Source organism: Myxine glutinosa, chromosome 5 (genome assembly GCF_964187855.1).
Source record: "Myxine glutinosa chromosome 5, kmMyxGlut1.1, whole genome shotgun sequence".
Taxonomy (NCBI): domain Eukaryota; kingdom Metazoa; phylum Chordata; class Myxini; order Myxiniformes; family Myxinidae; genus Myxine; species Myxine glutinosa.
The window spans coordinates 149,717,053-149,736,783 of NC_136265.1; the positions used below are offsets into that span (position 1 = coordinate 149,717,053).

Below are 19,731 nucleotides of genomic sequence, written 5' to 3' on the forward strand. Positions count from 1 at the left end.
TCGCTTTGGCGTTGCGAATGGACCAAACCATTTCATGTAAATAGAGGGGGGGGATATAATTTTAGATAGATATATAGTACGGGCATATATATAGTACGGGCATGCCCTAGTAATAATAATAATAATAATAATAACGTTAATAATAATAATATAGTAAATATAATCATAACACTGCAATCCCTTTGTCGTGACTGCAAAGTTACTGGATTGAAGCGGTGTATGGTTGTTCAATGTTGACTCAAAACATCTATATATATATATAAAACACAGTGTGTGTGTGTGTGTGTGTGTGTGTGTGTGTGTGTGTGTGTGTGTGTGTGTGTGTGTGTGTGTGTGTGTGTGTGTGTGTGTGTGATGTTACCGATAGACTCCTAAACGGAGAGGCTCACGTACTTGATATTTGGCACAGACATGGCCATTGAGCCTGGGACGAACATGGCTGACCTAAAAATGTATTTCATAATATGTTTTTACCATATTTTTATCTCAGCGCGAAATATTATGACCGGAATCTGACCGGAAGCAGAGCAGCGCGCTGATTCGCTCAGAGCGATCACGTGATGTTCGTTGCCGCCATTAACTCAGTTACGCGTTCACACGTATTTCAGAGCGATTGCGTTTTTGCCGGGTACTTCTGCATGATTAGCATTTAGCATGATTTAGCATGTTTCACATAGATTTGTTTTCAGCGAGCAGAAGTACCCGGCATTGTACGAATAATATATCGATAGTGCCGTGTAGGGCGGAGTGATGCCGCTGTGGGAGGGACCGAGCAAGGTCGCTGTGGGCGGGACCGAGTGAGGTCGCTGTGGGCGGGCCCGGGCAAGATAGCTGTGGGCGGGGCCGAGCGAGGCTGCTGTGGGCGGGGCCGAGCGAGGTCTGCGTTTGTGCGTTGCCGTTGCCTGGTATAAAAAGATGGTGCTTGATGCTCTCTGCGTCAAAATACGGACTTGATGTCCGTATCTTTACAACAGACATTCCAATGATGATGATGATAAATGTAATACCACTCAAGGAAGGCCCACAACTCAAGAGAGTGGAAAAAAACAATAAAATGAACAAAAATACGGGGAAGGAGAAGCAACCACTCAGAAGAATGACAGAAAATCATTTCCCTTAAATGTACCGTGTTCACCAACTAGCACGACCAGATACAGGACACCAAAATAATTTCCCTTACACATATCGTGTCCACCAACCAGCAAGACCATACCACTTACCTCTGGATCAAACTGTATTGCAAATATTCAAACGGTTTTTACATGCTGCCGTCTCCTAGCAACCAATTAAATTTTAAAAAAATATTGTAGCTTCACTTTTCACGGAGTATGAGCGTTCTATATATTTTCAATTCAGTGCGCCCGACTCGCTCACGTACTTGATTTGTGGCATAGACATGGCCATTGGGCCTTCACGGTGTAATTTGTGCGAGGCTTTTGTCCGAGTGAGCTTGAGTCGAGAGGGCGAATGTACCAGTTGGGAATGTACGGGTCTCCCTTCCCCCGCCCGGCAACGCCGGTACTGGAGTGCGTTACAGGATCGGTGAGTCTCCAAAATCCGCTTCGTGCTGTTGCGAAGATTCAGGACGATGTCGCGATTGTTGTGCTGCTCTCCGACCATGAGAACTGCAACGTCATTGTTGACTGGCCCTCCCCTTCCCTCCCCTTTCCCCCTCCCCCCCTCCCCCCTCCCCTCCCCCTCCCTTCCCCCTCCACCCTACCCCTCCCCTTTCCCCCTCCCCCTCCCTTTTCCCCCTCGCCCTCCCTTTTCCCCCTCCCCCTCCCTTTTCCCCCTCACCCTACCCCTTCCCCTCCCCCCCTTCCCCTTCCCCTCCCCCTCCCCCCTCCCCCTCCCACTCCCTCTCCCCTCCCCACTCCCCCTCCCCTCCCCCCCTCCCCCCTCCCACCCCTCTCCTCTCCCATCCCTCCCCCTCCCCCCCTCTTCTCCCCTCCCCCCCCCTCCCTCCCCCTCCCCCTCCCCCCTCTTCTCCCTCACGTTTATACACGGAATGCCAGGTACTTCCCCCCCCCTCTTCTCCCCTCCCCCCCTCTCCTCCCCTCCCCCCCCGTTCCCCTCCCCTCATCTTCCCCCTCCCCTCCCCTCCCCCGCCCGGCAATGCCGGGTACTTCTGCTAGTATAGAATAAACCATATGGTGTCTCAATGCAATCTCTTCACTTCCATGGTGTCAGACAGCTAAGAGTACTTCAAAAATATTTAATACTTACATTATTTGCTAACTTGTATCCCCTCCCAGGTCAGACTATCCTCTTCAACTAAAGTATCAAACAAGGCCGGCTACGTCGCTGTTAGACTTTCGGTCTTGTTTCCTCAACTCAAGCTAAAAATAAACCAACTTATCAGTGAAAAAACTATAAAGCTACCATTTAATGGTAAAATTTGTACACTGTTATGATTGTAATCCAGAACACTTAAACCACACGACATACAATATCATTGATCACCTCACCTGGTGGTGGGAAGGTGATTGTCCTGCTCATCCAGGTAGAGGTTTCATTCGAGCTGATGTCGTTATTAGTGGCATGAGTTATGAGACCATGTAAACTGATTTTTATTTCGGATTTTGCTGTACATTGTATGAAGATTTAATTATTTATTTTTAAATTATCATTTGGCAGGACGTGGAGGCCTTGGACGAGATGTGGCACAGAAGGAAATGCGACGTCAGCAAGAGGTCTGTCGGAAACAAGAGACCAAAGTTTCTCTTGAGGAGTATCGGTAAGAAGCAGACCTTCAATCTTCTCGACACAGCTTCAAACCCATACCTCACACTTCTTACTCTTCAGTTTTACCATTGGTGATTGCATTTATTGCATGTGACCAAGTTAAAATGTTTGTTTGTCACTCCTGGTTTTATTTAGTTTAATGGTTTTGGCCATAATAAATCCAAACAATTTATAATAAAAACAATCAGCAGAAATTGGAAACAGCTGCACTTTAAAACAATTTATTTCATGGAAGCTGGCTAACTGTGGGGTTTATTTGTGGGGACCACCAATTGGTTGGATGCTTAAATTGAGCTTGTGATGCATGGGGTTCCCGCTATAAGTCTCCCCACTGTCCGTCATCGTTTCACATACAAGTCCATAAGTTACTTAGGAACATTTTCCTTGTGCATCCAACAGTTCCCCACGCTGACGTCCATTGGACGGAAGACCAATTAGGGGGCGTCCCACCCGACAATGATTTGCGTACCAGCTTCCCAGCCTTCCACCTCACAATGCACTACGTCCTCTCCCTCTCAGATTCTCTCTCACACTGTGCATTGTTGGACTTAACACTTCCGCGTACTGTACAGTACTGTTATTGTTTTATTATCTTTGTCTACTTTACTGTTGAACAATGAGTGGTAAACAAAATGGTAACGAAAATGGTGAACCTGTACATAAGTGGAAACACAGTGGTGTAACTCTGGATGTCAAATTAGACACAGTGAAACAAAATAACAATGGTTGAACGACCAGCAGTTATTGCTCGCAATCTTGGTTTGCCGCTGACGGCTCTTCAAATTATTTTAAAGAACGCCGATGAGGGCCGTACAGACAGCACGGCGTGATGCAAGCTTGCTTTGGGTATTCTTGCTTTGGTGGATGAGTTGGAATTTCCCGTTCAGTTAACGCGGCCCGTGCTGCAGGCACTGCCAAAGTGGGCGCGACAACTGTAGTGGGAGTGGCCACAGCGGGAGCGCTTCGTGAGGCCCCGTGTGGACACCGCAGAGTGTCGGGTTTTCGAGGCACAAAGGCTGGAGCCTGCGTCTGTGAGGGAAACCACCTGGCCCAGTGGGAAGGATAAATTAAAGGGAAAAGGACTAATGCAGATAGCTTGACAGAAAATTAGAGATGATAGATTTTCAAGATGTAAGACTGCTAAATTATCGTTATAAAATAGTTCAAAGTTTTGTTAAGTAAGATAAAAGGTGTTTGGGTTTTAAAATTTGCTCAATTAACTCTGCCACCAATGGTTGTTTTCACCCCTGTCTCTCTGTTTGTCTGTCTGTGAACAGAATATCTCAAAAAGTTGTGTTCAGATTCGGACAAAATTTGGTGGACAGGTTTGGTGTGTGACGAGGACAAAATGATTAGATTTTGTTGAAGAACTGGATCTGGATATGTGAATTTTACTAGTGATTATTCACCATTAAAAGATAGGATCAAAAATGATATATAGCACAATATCTCCAAACGTTATGGACAGATTCGGGTGAAATTTGGTGGACAGGTTGCGTGTGTGACAAGGATGAATTGATTCACTTTCGATGAACATTTGGATCCACATGTGGATCCAATAATTTTTTTAAAGTGATTATTCACCATTGAGTGATAGGTCCAGCAACTTATATATAGCATGAAATCTCAAAAAGTTGTAGTTGAGTTTTGACAAAACTTGGTGGATGAGTTGGTTAAGCAATAAGAACAAGCCGATTGGATTTTGGTTCAGACCCAGATCCAGATCCGGCCTATTAGTGGTATATAAAACGTAAACTGTTCAGCCTGGCGGAAGGATGCGCTTTACCGAGTGCCGTTCTGGTTTATTGTATTTTTTCCTTTGTTTTGTGTTTCATCCGTATTTTTTTTTATTGCGAGGCATGTTGAGTAGTGTTGCATAAGTAAACTAAGTGTTGGAGCGTATCCCCCCTCAATTGCACTAATTATTATGGGGGAAAATTTCCCGCTATCCGTCGTTTCGTTAAGGCAAACCTTTCTGGAACGTATCTTGGACGTATAGCAAGGACCCGCTATATATACTTTGCCACAGACCAATGCTGAAGATGTGACAAGTAATAATTTCATGAAGAAAATTGATCTTGTGCCTAAACACAAGTTTCAGAACCACTCTGAAGGTATTAGGTTTTTTTCCTTCATCAAAAACATGTTTCCTGTTTTTTGTTTCCTGTTTGTGGTTGCTTCTCTTGGTCCTCTGAGTGATCTGCTTCCAAAAAGCGAAGTAATCGGTCCGGATTCGTCTTTGCCATCGTTGATTTTATGTTCTCTGTTTGTGTCAATTGTTTCGTATTAAATGCTCACTCATTCCGGCGTATTTTTTGTGCTCATTCTATAAATGCGTCTCAGGTCTCAGGCTCGGATAGTTTTGGGTCTCCCGTAGGGTCCTGTGATATATTGATATGCCGGTATTGGAAATTTGAATATACCGGTCATGGTTTGAAATGAGCAGTGGCCCGGTGCCAATGGCCATCAAAAACTCTGTCCTAGTTGAACGGTTGGTCAATATGAATTGCCACTTTCAAAATAATTTTCTTCACAAAAATTTGTATGTATAATAAATTTGTAATAACCCTTTCTGTATAGCACGGAAATCCTTTTTTTTTTTTTTGGGAACGACCCATACGGCAGTTTCTGTATTTTCTTTGTCAGAAAAACATGCCGCGATTTTAGGGAATTGAAGTGCTATTCCGATAGGTTGATTCATTTCTTAACCCATTTCATCGGGTTGGGGTGCAATGCTAACATACCAAGACTATATGAATTGCTCCCAAGGTAGTTTTTATGAAGTATTTTTGTGGAAGTTAACCGGGTACAAAAGCTTGCAAGCGCGTTATTGTGATCAGATGTCCATCAGGCAGGAGAAAGTCTGTCTCCATCAGTAAATACGAAAATAGTGTTGCGGATATGGGATTTGGCCTCCATCCATATCCGCTTGTAAATATTCCCCTATTTCCCCAATACTCCCCAACTATCCCCAATCCCCCATTCCCTAGTCCCATTGTCTGTAAACAACACTCTGTAGAACCGACCTTCCCCTTTTTCCCCCATTAAATGTCGTGCCCAGGTTCACCGCATCTCACGTAGACAACTATAGGACATCTTGCTAGTTATTCTTAGTCTATGTCAGTTAAGGACTCGTTTCCATTAATTCTGACTCTTCGTTGCACCAGAATGTGATTGTATGGCACCAGTAGTGAGTTTAGGACCTCCCCATACCTCCTCCCATCTTCCTCATGAAACTACAACAACAACAACAACTACAACAACAGCGCGCGGGGAGTGGGGAGTGTGCGTCCTCACTCCGGCTTGGTTAGCCGCCATTGCCCATGTGCTCCGACGGGGTTACCACGAAGGGGCTGACTGTCAGCTCCTCGTCAAGGGCGGAGCCCGGTAACCCCCCCGCACCCAATAAGAAGCGGCGGGCCGATTCCATCTGGGGCGGAGCTAACGAGCCGAGGGCGTGTCACTCCCCGCTGGATATACGCAGCGACTTACCGGAGGTGACGTCAGATGCGCCCCCAGCTTGAAGAGAAACAGACGCCACCTCCAGCGCGACGATACCTCCCCGCATATCTGGACCGGACCGTGTGGATCCTGTCCCTGAGCCAAGGTGCACCTTGTGCTATCCATCGACTACCTGCCCTTCCTTGCCATCAATCCCTGTGTGAGTCAGTCTTGTCCTGTTTATCTGTGGTCTGTCGGGGCTACTATAAGACCGTGATTAAGTGCCCACCTTCCTATGCTGTACCTCTTGTCAGTGTAATCTAAACGTTCTGCATACAAATATTATAACCTCCTCCGGAGGTCTTGAGAACTGTACCCCTGGTGTCGTGTCATCTAATCCCAGCCGTTGTGTCCTTTCCTTAATTGATTTAGCATAGCGCGATTTGGCCAACGTTCGAGTGGAATCGGGTAAACTGTGCAGACGCGGTCATACCAAACCGCTCGGTAAACTAACATCCAAAACCGCGTCTGTAACATTTGGTGTCAGGAGTGGGATTCGGACCTGGGACTAAATTTGTTAGGCCCAAATTTTGGAACACCAATTGTACCATTAGGGTAACATTTGGTGTCGGGAAGTGGGATTCGATCCGGAGCGCGTTTCACGCGCTCGAAATTATAACGGCGAAATTTGATTGTGTTTTACAAAAAAAAAAAAAAAACCCGAATTTTGAAAGTCGCGCTATGGCAGACCAAGACGGCTGGGTTCCGGTAGAAGAGAGTGAGGCAGGGTCGATCCAGGACCAAAATGAGGGACATAAGGAGAGCGAAGCAGTGAGGGTAGCAGAGTCGCAAAATGGCGTCCTTGCGCACGAGGTTGCGGGCGCGCAAAATGGCGCCTCGCACATAGCTACGGCGGCCGCACCCGCTGCACAAGTGGGAGGGATGGCCCAAATGCAGGCCCTCATGGAGCAATTTATGGCGCAAATGCAGGCGTCCCTCAACCTGCAGAAGGACGATATGAGGGCTAATAGTCAGCAATTGGGGAATCGGATGGATGCTCAGGGTGAGCGATTGGAGGGCCAAATGGGGGTAATGAGGGACGAAGCGAGGGGTACCGGTGAGGGGTTAGAACAAAGGATGGGGGGCCCAGATCGGAGGGTTAGGGAGTAGAATAGAGGGATTAGACAATAGATTAGGGGAAATACAGGAGGGGTTAATGGGGGTAGAAAACAGAATGGCCGCTCAAGAGAATCAAATGGAAGGGATGCAAAAGGGGTTAGAGGGGTTAGAAAACAGGATGGAAGGCAAATTGAGGGACATGAGGGACCAAGCGGAAAGGGAAGTTAAACAAATGGGGCAGCAGATAGAGGGGGTCAGAATGGGGGTAGAAACCAAACTGGATGCTCACAGGGAGGAAATGGAGCAGATGAGGGTGGCATCTGGGCAGGAGATGCAAGTGATGGGAGAAGAGATCAGAAGAGGGGTGAGTGAGGAGGTCGGAGGAGTGCGCGAGGAGGTGAGGCACTGTAAGGAGCACATGGAGAAGGAGGTGAGAAAGGGGACTGTAAAGTTACAAGGGGGCATAGAGGACCTGACGCAGGAGGTGGAACAGCTGACGGAGGGACAAAAAGGACTAACGGAGCAGGTTCAAAGGAACACTGCGGTATTAGGAGGGTTAAAAGCGACACAGAAAGAACTAAAAGACGACTTGATAGCGACGAAGAGGGAATGTCAGATGGTACGTGAGGGACTGACAACGAGGTTGGACGAGGTGACAGAGGTAATGGAGACGAAGGACCGGCAGGTGAGGACGCACATGGAAACGGTCAAGGTAGCCTTCGAGGACGAGCTTGAGGAGACGTACCGGGGAATAAAGGAGGTGAAGCAGAAATTAGAAGAAGTGGAAGAAGGGGTGAGCGAAATTAAGAAGCGACGGAGAGAGGATAAGAAAGAGATAAAAGAGGAGGTAAAAGAATTGGTCCAAAGTCTGTGTTTGGATCGTGATGATGTGCTCATTAACCGGATGAGGGATTCGCAGGTGATGGAGGAGAAGCGAAGAGAAAGAGGACCCGGTGTAAGTGGTGACCAATATGGTCGTGCGTATGATGCGCCAGGTGATTTAATAAGCTTGGGGGTCGAGATAGACCCGGGTGTTCGTGAGAGGCCGTTGGTGAAGTGTGCGACAGGTCTGGTGTGCGAAAAAGGAGGTGTGCGAGAAAGTCCGACTCTGGGGTGTGTGAGGAAAAAGTGCGTGCCAAGGAGTGAGGGTGCTGGCGAGAGTGAGTCGGTCATAGCGCGTGTGCGAGGGAGCACATGGAAGCGCGGTGTGGTAAGTGTTACAGAGGGTGTGACGGGAGAGTGTGCGCAAGAGTGTGCGTGAGAAAGGTGTGTGACGGACAGGTGCATGGGGAAAGAGTGCGCTGTCGAGAGTAAGGGTGAGTGCGCTGTCAAGAGTGGAGGTGAGAGTCGTAAGAGTGACACGGAGCGTGAGTTGGTTGTGACAGGTGAGAAAGGAAGCACACCTGGAATGGTAGAGCGTGAGTGGGAATGCACGCTGGAATTGGTAGTGAGGCACGTGGTTGGGTGTGCGAGTGAGAGCACACCTGTGATTGTCACAGAGGAGGTGACCGAGGAAGGGGCGCGAAGAGGTGTGTTGGTGAGGTGTGCGACCAAAAAATGTGTGCCAAAGTGTTCGGTGGTCAGGTGTGTGACCAAGGCTGTGAGTGGAATGAGTGTACCTGGGTGTGTAAGGAAAGGTACGAGGAGCATGGGAACGGCTGGATGTGTGAGCAAGGAACGGGCTGCGGGGTGTAAGCATGCAGGTGAAGCATCGACGTTAAACGGGTTAGCGGTTAGAGCGACTTTTAGCCGAATCGGGCCCTCAGTGCGTGCTGGGCCTCGCTTTGAACGGCCGCGTCCGTGCTCCACTAGGCGGAGCGGGCGGCTGGATAGGAAGGGTCGTCATGGCGACCACTTTTTGTTGAGGCATTCCGGCAGGTCGAGATCGAGCCATGGGATGGCTCCGTGCCGAGAAGGTGCGTGGGATCTCGGCCCGGGTAAACCTCCTTCCCTGCACCGAGTGCCGGACGCATCCAGCCGCTGGCGCAGAACAACCCGCATTCATGGCTTGGCTTTACGAAGCCGGGCTTTGGACAGGAATTGGCGCACCGAGAGGCATTAGTGAGTAGACTGTGTGATGAGGATAGTGTTTTGGCCCCAAAATTAGAGAAAAACAAAATTTGATGATTGGCAAAGGAGTGGCAGTAATGATTGGCAGATGATGGGTAGTGATTGGCAAATTTTTGATTTATTGAAATTTGATGTGCAAAATTGGTAGTGAGCGATGGGCCCGGTGGGTAAGGGTGGCATCCCTGCCACCCTTCCCATGGTGGGGCAAATGCGCTATAGTTTATGGGGTTGATGGCAGTGAAAACTAGCCCGGTGGGTTAGGTTATATTGTTAGGGATCTAGCGAAGATGACATTAGGTGACGTTAAGATTAGTTAGTGACTGATACCTGTAGTGGGGACGCAGGTAGATTAGTGTGGATGATAATGACGAGGGAGCGCAATAGTTTAAAGGGACGACTGGGAAGCGCAAGTTTCAGAGGGGAGTAGTTAGATGAGATGATGCCGTGTGGTTGAGAATTGAACAGGTGTGATTGCACAGGTGTGCAACTGGACAGGTGTGTGGAGCAGTGTGTGAGTAGTGAGTGTTGTGGATCAGCGCGAATGCGCTTGGGGAGAGAAGGGTGCAGGCGGCACCAAGAGTGAGAGCACAGGTGTGCAAGTACAGGTGTGTGGAGAGAGTTGGAGTAAGTGGTACGGAGTGGTGTGCATGGTGCGAAGGTGTGGATGGGGGAAGAGTGGACCCCTTTCACGAGTACCCGGGGCGGGTAGTGTAAGTGTTAGGTAGAGGGTATAGGTAAATTGTGGTTGGATATTGGCATTTGTGGTGCGGTTGCAGAATGGTATTGTGGATGGGTGCATTAGTGTTGTTGGAAATGGCTGGGCGTGTAGCCTGTTAGTGTGTGTAGTTGGTTTGGGCACTCCACCACTGTGAGGATGTCGGCCAGGTGAGGCCGCAGGTGGGCTCTGGGAGCCGGTAGAGTTGTGGGTGGGGCCCGAGGATCCGGAGGACGGACCCGGGTAGCCCAGTGCCAGAGAGGGCACCGAGTGGGGAGAGCGCCAGAGGGCCTTCCCCAGGTAGTTAGGTTAGGGTGAGGAGCAGGTAAGCTCGGAGGCAACTGCAGTGGTGGAGGTGTGCAGGTGGGTAGACCGGCTGGGAGAGCTACACGTCGCGGCCCAGAAATTGTGCGAGGGCACCGGGAGATGAATCGGGGGAGTGAGACCCCAAATTGAAAAGCACCACAGTTTGGTCAATGGGAATTGGTTTTTAGAACCCATAGGGTAAGAGGGCCAATGGTTTGGCAGGAGAAAGACCCCGGGAAATGTAAAGTTGTTAAAGTCATTTAGGAAGTAGTTAGGATTGATGAACCTGTCGCACCATACGCAGCCACTTACCTGTGGTGATGATGACTCCACACCTGTGTTTTCTTTGTTCTGTGTGCAGGAAAGGAGAATTGCTGTTGGATTTGTGAGACGCATCACGACGTGGATGAGACATTGGGGTGATTCCATCTCTCCCTCCCTAGGAGGGACTGATGATGAATTGGTGATGGCAAATTATGATGTTGAGTTGGAGATGGCAAATTTTGATGAGAGTTGAAAATGGCAAATTTGATTGGTTAGGAGGGAGAGAAGACGAATTTGGTTTATGGGAGGAACGGGGAAGACAGTAGGGACGTTTGTTGATTTGTAAAGTAGATGTTTATGGGTAGTGTTGTGTTTTGTGGATACAGTAAGGGGTAAGGGAGGGGCCATGTAGGTTACCTGGTGGGGGGGGGGGGGGGGGTGTACGGTAGGAACGTACCTGTCTCACCTGGTTCCCATGTGCCCCCAGTGTGCATCATCTTGTATTGCGTGCACTTTTGCGCCCTTACCACCTTACTCACTTGTCCTCTTCTTTTGTCTCCCACCTCCGAGGATCTGGCTTTGGGGCAGAGAGAGAGGAGAGAGAGGTGCTGGATCCGCAGTTGTGGGCCTGCACTTTCGCTGCTTGCTGCCGGGATCGATACACCATATGGACCGCAATTTTTGTGGCCACCCACAATGGACCGCAGTTCTTTTGCGGGCAAGCACCCCCCGTGATGGACCTATGGGTCAACGTGGCACCTATGCCATACAGGTGAACCACTAATAGTTGGCCCCCTGACGGCCACAAATAGGAAATGGACGCGGTTGGCGCCTTTATTTTTAAAGAAGCAAGAAGGCCAAGTGCACCACATGAAGGCAAGACCAGCGGCAGAACATCGGCCGGCTGCGACACCACCGGTGATTGTTGAACACTTTATTGGTGCACCGGATGGTGCTGACTGTGTTATGGGGTGGTGCTTTTGGTGCTTGGATGGGGTGCTCTGCACATTATTAAAGGCCGTAAGGCCACAGAGCACTCGTGGGTTGGTGTATCGATGCTGGCATGCGTGCTCTCTCTCTATGCATAACATCTGCATGTGTTCCTCCAAAAACAGGTCCTGGATCATAGTGTAAATATCAGCGTAGTCTTGTGTAAATAATGCTCCCTACCGGCTGTATGTTTAGTTTGAGAATTCTTTCCGCGATTCGGTTATCCTGTGGGTGTGTTTCTGTGAGGAGAAGGGTGCAACGTCGCAGGGGGACATATTTACTCATTTGTGAACATCTGTAAAACTGTCGCACTCAGGGTAGAGTTAATAGTAGAGGGAACTACATCTGAGTGCCACACTAAAGTAGGTAAAGATTTATCGGGTCGGGACGCCCCGAGGTAGAGAAGGGTGCAATGTTGCGGATATGGGATTTGGCCTCCATCCATATCCGCTTGTAAATATTCCCCTATTTCCCCAATACTCCCCAACTATCCCCAATCCCCCATTCCCTAGTCCCATTGTCTGTAAACAACACTCTGTAGAACCGACCTTCCCCTTTTTCCCCCATTAAATGTCGTGCCCAGGTTCACCGCATCTCACGTAGACAACTATAGGACATCTTGCTAGTTATTCTTAGTCTATGTCAGTTAAGGACTCGTTTCCATTAATTCTGACTCTTCGTTGCACCAGAATGTGATTGTATGGCACCAGTAGTGAGTTTAGGACCTCCCCATACCTCCTCCCATCTTCCTCATGAAACTACAACAACAACAACAACTACAACAACAGCGCGCGGGGAGTGTGCGTCCTCACTCCGGCTTGGTTAGCCGCCATTGCCCATGTGCTCCGACGGGGTTACCACGAAGGGGCTGACTGTCAGCTCCTCGTCAAGGGCGGAGCCCGGTAACCCCCCCGCACCCAATAAGAAGCGGCGGGCCGATTCCATCTGGGGCGGAGCTAACGAGCCGAGGGCGTGTCACTCCCCGCTGGATATACGCAGCGACTTACCGGAGGTGACGTCAGATGCGCCCCCAGCTTGAAGAGAAACAGACGCCACCTCCAGCGCGACGATACCTCCCCGCATATCTGGACCGGACCGTGTGGATCCTGTCCCTGAGCCAAGGTGCACCTTGTGCTATCCATCGACTACCTGCCCTTCCTTGCCATCAATCCCTGTGTGAGTCAGTCTTGTCCTGTTTATCTGTGGTCTGTCGGGGCTACTATAAGACCGTGATTAAGTGCCCACCTTCCTATGCTGTACCTCTTGTCAGTGTAATCTAAACGTTCTGCATACAAATATTATTACCTCCTCCGGAGGTCTTGAGAACTGTACCCCTGGTGTCGTGTCATCTAATCCCAGCCGTTGTGTCCTTTCCTTAATTGATTTAGCATAGCGCGATTTGGCCAACGTTCGAGTGGAATCGGGTAAACTGTGCAGGACGCGGTCATACCAAACCGCTCGGTAAACTAACATCCAAAACCGCGTCTGTAACAATAGTTTTCATTATTGGATTTTTCCCATTGCCGTTCCCTTCTATGAACTTCTCGGAAAATACCGAAGTACCATCTTTACATTCCATGAAGTAAAAATCTGCTGCACGCAGATCAAAGCCTGATAATCGCCGTGATATTTGTTTACCACATTGATACTAGGCCAATAAATCTTAACAAGGAACTTTGACGCAGGAGGAGGGCTTTTTCCCCATTATGCCTGTGCTGTACCATGACCACATTAAATAAATAAATCTGTCAAGCTCTCAACTCGGTGATTCCAGGAAACCCCTCCATTAAATAACACGAGTTTAAAGGGGTAGTGAATGCTCTGGCACCATGAGCGAGGGTGATTCTGTTAAACCACTCCAGTACATAACGAAAGACACCCCCAGAGTGTTGTGTGTCTTTGTCTGGTCTGTATATGAGGCATGTTTTTTGTGGAGTTATACTGGAGCTTTCTGATTGGGGAAATGATCATCGTGATATGACAAAAGTGTTATGTCAAGGGAGACGGCTCTGATTTCCTGTTTGGCATTGAGGACCTCCATCCATTTTTGAGACAGCAGAAGCAGCATGTCCAGAGTAGAATGACCTGGTCTGAATCTAAATTGATGATCTGAGATCAAGCCATTGGAGAAGTGGAAGGATTTGATGTCAGAAGCAATGATGGATTCCATGACCTTGCTGATTGACTATTGGGAGCAAGCCGATTGGTCTGTAGTTGCAAGGATCTGTTTTTGCACATTTTTTGTGGACCTTTTTTGTGTACACCTTTGACTATACAATGACGTTTTACTCGTAACTTACAAATAAAGTGAGTCTTTCACATTACCCACATGGATTTTTTGTTATTGTGTTTTCATGTCAACAAATCTCTGTTTTGAGCAGTGAACTTTATCTATTTGTATCTTTGTATTTATTGGGGGGGGGGGGGGGGGGGGGGGGAGGGCAAGCGATCGCACTTTCCTTTGTCCATGTGGGTGCATTTTCCTTTGTCCTTCAGCAGTGTGCAAGCGATCGCGCTTTCCTTTGTCTTTGCGGCTGTTTTTAAAGCAATTGCTGTTTGCCCCTTACCCAGAGGGCTCTCTATCTGTCCATCTGTCCCACTTGTGGTTTTCTGCACTTTTTTCCATACCGTTTAACATATTGAACTGAAACTTGGTACATGGCTTTATTATGATACAGTAAAAAAAAACAAAAAAAAAAAAAAAACCCCCCACCTTTAGAGGCCATTTTTCCCCGCAAGCGGGGGTTGGCCTTTTTCGGGAACCGTGGTTGTTGTTGTTTTTCGGTCCCCTTTTTGAAGCAATGTTTTACAGCCGGATGCCCTTCCTGACGCCAACCCTTTTTGCCGCCTTTAACGACAAGCAGGGAATTAACGACAAGCAGGGAATATTATATGATATTATGATACAGTGAAAAAAAGAAAGAAAAAAAAACAAACAAACAAAAAAACCACCTTTAGAGGCCATTTTTCCCCGCAAGCGGGGGTTGGCCTTTTTCGGGAACCGTGGTTGTTGTTGTTTTTCGGTCCCCTTTTTGAAGCAATGTTTTACGGCCGGATGCCCTTCCTGACGCCAACCCTTTTTGCCGCCTTTAACGACAAACAGGGAATTACCAGTGAACTGGTACTCAATTAGCCGACCTCGGAAGGATGACAGGCTGAGTCAACCCCCCTGGTGTTAATTCAGCGATTGACTGGGATTCGAACCCAGGATCCTAGGATCCTAAGCCGGCACCCTAGCTGCTAGCCCAACACCAGGGTATTATGATACAGTAAAGAACAAATTTTAGTTTGGGGAGTTTCGTGAATTTTTCACGAAGTTGTGCCTGTTTTGGACTTGGAAAATATCATGTATTATACATCGGTCAGTTTTCAGCTGCCCTGGCTCCAATTGCTTTACACCAATTGGCTGGACAGCTGGCCTGACTCCACCCCAAATGAAGCAGCACATATCACCAGGGCTCAGGCCTTAGGCCTCGGTGTTAGCCCAGAGCTCGGTGCATATGGAATGATCCCAGGTATATATGTATGTAACCATGATGTATTATATATGCTCATAAGCCATGAAACGCATGTTTTTGCTTCATGTATGTGCATGGGTTTTTTTTTTAAATTATGTTCGGCAGATCAGCAGGCCGCCTCAGGCCCTCAGCCTGGGTGCTAGTCTATGACCCAGTGCCAGTGGAATTATCCCAGGTATATAACGACAATGTATTATAGTCCTTGAGCCAGACCAAAAGTAATGCTCCGGCGGGGGGAGTAATTCTCATTATGATTTTCCATTAGACCAATGTCTCAAGTGTCAGAAAAGGTGTGATGGACATCTGAGAACGGTAGCTTAGTGCCCGGATGGACGCCATCTTTGAAACCACCCAGCTCGAAAATGCCCATTTGGTGGGGTACATTGTTGCACGTGTATCTGGACTTCTATACTAGCTATCGATGTGCGGTTGACGACTAAATATACGTCCGATGTGTACCGTCTAAATAAAAAATAATATGAAGCATTTTGTTTTAGATTAATTATTATAAAAATCAATTATCGAAAAAAAATCATATATTTTTCAATATTTTATTATTAGACTTGTACTTTTTTTAGTGAAACAACACTGGTATGATTTTCCAAATTATGCATTGTGCTACACCGTTTATCTGTCTATAAAAATAACTCAAAAACTAAAACATATCATCCACCACGAGTTTACAACAAATAAATGTAAAGAGGCATAAAATGACTTAGGCCGCCGCTGGCATTATCTATTCTGACGATAACGCAAGTTAGGAATGTCGTACGGAGAGGATTTTAACACCATACGATATCTAATAAGCAGGCGGAAATTGTTACATAGGAAATCTGCACTTTGGTGGCCATCTTGGATTTCAAAATGGCCGCCAATTATATTAATTATTCATTACTAGAGTTTGGAAAGACGTATGGAGCTGATTTTAACACCATACGATGTATATTCCTAATAAGCAAGCGGAGGTATCATTGAACATGTCATGTTTTAGTCAAATAACACCGGTATGATCTTCCAAATTATACATTTTGCTAAACCGTTTATCTGTCTATAAAGATTTTCAGGCAATTTGGCCTGCATTATAATAGAGAACAACATATGCTATACAATATACAGTGCACACAAAGTTAATCATCAGAGTCGCCATCAGAGTCATTGGCATCCTGAGCCATGATAGCATCATCCTGCACCATGTTGGAGCATCCCTGCAGCTTACACACAACAGTGCACTTCAACCCATTCAGTATGCAGGAGCAATCTGACGGTCGACACGTCCTTCTGCATGTGCATGAGATGAGATTCAAGACGACATCTGGAGCTGGTAGACCCGCCATCCATCGGATTGTGAGCGAACCGCCATCATCGAGTTCCCAACCATGTCCTGCTGATGGTGTTGGGACGTCTGGTAGGTTTTCAAGGCTGCGTCGCCAGATAGCCGCCTGATAGTTGGCCCTAAGCGTATGCTGCATCAAGGAGTCTTCACAAGGCGGCAATTGTCCAGATTCGATCTGGCCCTTCTTTGCACAGAACATGTGATAACGGAGCGAATTAACACCGACGATCTTCGTGTTCTTGGCGTACAGCTGACACGTGAAGGCCTGAATGCTATTGAAGACGTCTGTTGGTACTAGTCTAGTAGGAAGACTAGGTCCCCCTGCACCCCCCGGAGATATACTTCTAATCAGTGTTTCTAGATTGGAAAAAATGTGTAGAAAATGACTAGCTATGGCCCCAAGCTGAAAAAATGTCCCACATACCATTTTTATGCAAATTACTGCTGCAAATTTTATGCAAAATTATGCAAATTTTATGCAAATTTTTGATGAGGAGTAGAGTTGAGGGGTCTTTGAGGGCTTCATCGAGGTGCTCTCGGTTGCAAGACTGGGTCATTCTGAGAAGCACAGCAGGGTCAGAGATCATGATGTTCTCCTCCTCAGTGAATCTCTCCATCAACAGCCTCTCCATTGCCTCACACACTGTTTTGAGGCAAAAGAGGGACTTTGCGTAGGCCTTTCCACTGAGAACACCTTTGAGAGATCCACTTGTTACTAGTTGTGCCTCAAAGAGAATCTCTGCATATCCAGAACCACGCATCTTGTGTCCAGTGAGCATCCCGATGTAGTTCATGGATGTGTGGAAGGGTCCAATCGTTACTACATGACTAGCAAATTCATTTGGCCAGCGCCAGATGATGGGAAGGGCTTTCATGCAGACACCCAGATCAAATGTATTCAGGACCCATCTCTGACCCACCTCAGCAGTTGCTGCCTCGGAACGCTTCAGTAGCTCACGAACAACTGCGTTGTCTGTGATCGGTTGGTGGATAGGCGTGCAGTAGTCAACTGTTGATTTGCTGGGTGGGGGAGAACCAGTTGCAGAGGTGAAACCCCCTAGCCCAGGCACAGGCTGCAGGCCATTGCCATGCCATGCAGGCACCAGGCACAGACCGATCACAGACAACGCAGTTGTTCGTGAGCTACTGAAGCGTTCCGAGGCAGCAACTGCTGAGGTGGGTCAGAGATGGGTCCTGAATACATTTGATCTGGGTGTCTGCATGAAAGCCCTTCCCATCATCTGGCGCTGGCCAAATGAATTTGCTAGTCATGTAGTAACGATTGGACCCTTCCACACATCCATGAACTACATCGGGATGCTCACTGGACACAAGATGCGTGGTTCTGGATATGCAGAGATTCTCTTTGAGGCACAACTAGTAACAAGTGGATCTCTCAAAGGTGTTCTCAGTGGAAAGGCCTACGCAAAGTCCCTCTTTTGCCTCAAAACAGTGTGTGAGGCAATGGAGAGGCTGTTGATGGAGAGATTCACTGAGGAGGAGAACATCATGATCTCTGACCCTGCTGTGCTTCTCAGAATGACCCAGTCTTGCAACCGAGAGCACCTCGATGAAGCCCTCAAAGACCCCTCAACTCTACTCCTCATCAAAAATTTGCATAAAATTTGCATAATTTTGCATAAAATTTGCAGCAGTAATTTGCATAAAAATGGTATGTGGGACATTTTTTCAGCTTGGGGCCATAGCTAGTCATTTTCTACACATTTTTTCCAATCTAGAAACACTGATTAGAAGTATATCTCCGGGGGGTGCAGGGGGACCTAGTCTTCCTACTAGACTATACATTCCACGAAGATCCCAGATCTGTGAATGCTTGAAGATACAGCTCATTCGCTTGCACAAGCTTCAAAGCCTTTATCTTTCCTTGGCTAGTCAGAGCACTCACAGTGTCACACCCGCTCCATGCATGAAGCCCTGGCAATGCACTGCAAACTCCAGACCCCAATACCGCAGCCAACTTTCCAACGTCGATCATTCTGACTCGAACCTTTGTTCCTCGTCTGATGAAGAGCTGACTATCGATGGTTCTGCTGAGATGAAGACTGATGATCAGAACGTCGGTGTCATCTGCCACTAAGATGATCGTCTTGTAGTGGGTAGCGGCATGCTTTGCGTGGAGAAACATACGCGTGTCTGCTTCCTCGTGGCTACATTCGAGTGCTTGCACCAACTTCCACCTATCGCGGGTCAGTACCAGACATTTTTCACCACAGGTGACATACAGTGTTCTGTTGCCTAGCTTTTCACGATTTGTTTCATGTTTCCACGACTCCGCCAGAAACACAACCAGTTTCTCCTTTGTCTGGCTGCAAGCAAGGAGACGCCGCCAGTTCATGATTTTGTGTGCGGGTCTGATCTCGCTGAAACTGATGCCTTCATTTGAACCGCGGTTCACACGCTCAGCTGCTTTGATGGATTCTTCTGTGTATGTGTCAAAGACAACATCGATGCGCTCACTGCCTTGACCAGCGTGAAGCGCTGCAGCAAGGATGCGGTCAGATAGTTCTTCGAACGTGTCGTTCTCGCCATGCATCTTTTGTATGAGAGCCATCGCATCAATTATTGTTGCACTTCGCTTGTCAACGTTCTCGGCTGGTTCCACAAGACCTTCCATGTGTTTCGCAAGTGCAGCTTTGTTCGTTTTTTTCATTGACCCATCAACGTTTGCCAAAGACCATGGTAACGGCCCTAGTGGGTGACAAAGGACAAGTTGCATGTCGAGGTTCCTTGTCTTGGCGATGAGTATCATGGTGGCAAACAGTTGTCTGTCAGCTCTCAGGACGATCTCCTTGTTGGTGCCCTTCACAACTTTCTGCTTGATCTTACCAAAGGTCTTCAAGTTTAGCTTGTTCAATGTGTCATGAAAGCCTGTTCCCTCTTCAAGACGTTTCTGGAAGCTTTGATACGCCGCTTCCCCCTTTTGCAGGGTGTTGAGTAGGTCATTAGAAACGTCCTCCCTCGCAGCCGCTCCGGTAGATATACTGAGAAGACATGACGGATCATCGGCGAATGGATTGGTCCAGTCATTTTCCAGTAGATCACAGATAGCTGTGACGCCAGACTCATCACGTTTGATGCGAGAAGTAGACAAGTCAGGGTGCTTGGCGTGAGATGTGTCGCTGCCATTCACAAGGATAGTTTCTCGTAGTTGCCTCAGTGCAGTAGCCCGATTTTCTGCAGTTAGATAGTATCGTGACACAGCCCCTTGT

General features: G+C 47.8%; 1 protein-coding gene across 1 annotated transcript in view; it reads left to right on the forward strand.

Moving 5' to 3' along the window:
- The window catches only part of GPATCH11 (G-patch domain containing 11), a 66,814-nt gene that overhangs the window by 25,562 nt on the left and 21,521 nt on the right, over positions 1–19,731 (forward strand). The window contains exon 4 of the mRNA XM_068097951.2: positions 2,638–2,737. Coding sequence (XP_067954052.1) covers positions 2,638–2,737 — 100 coding nt within the window. The remainder of the gene's footprint in view (positions 1–2,637; positions 2,738–19,731) is intronic.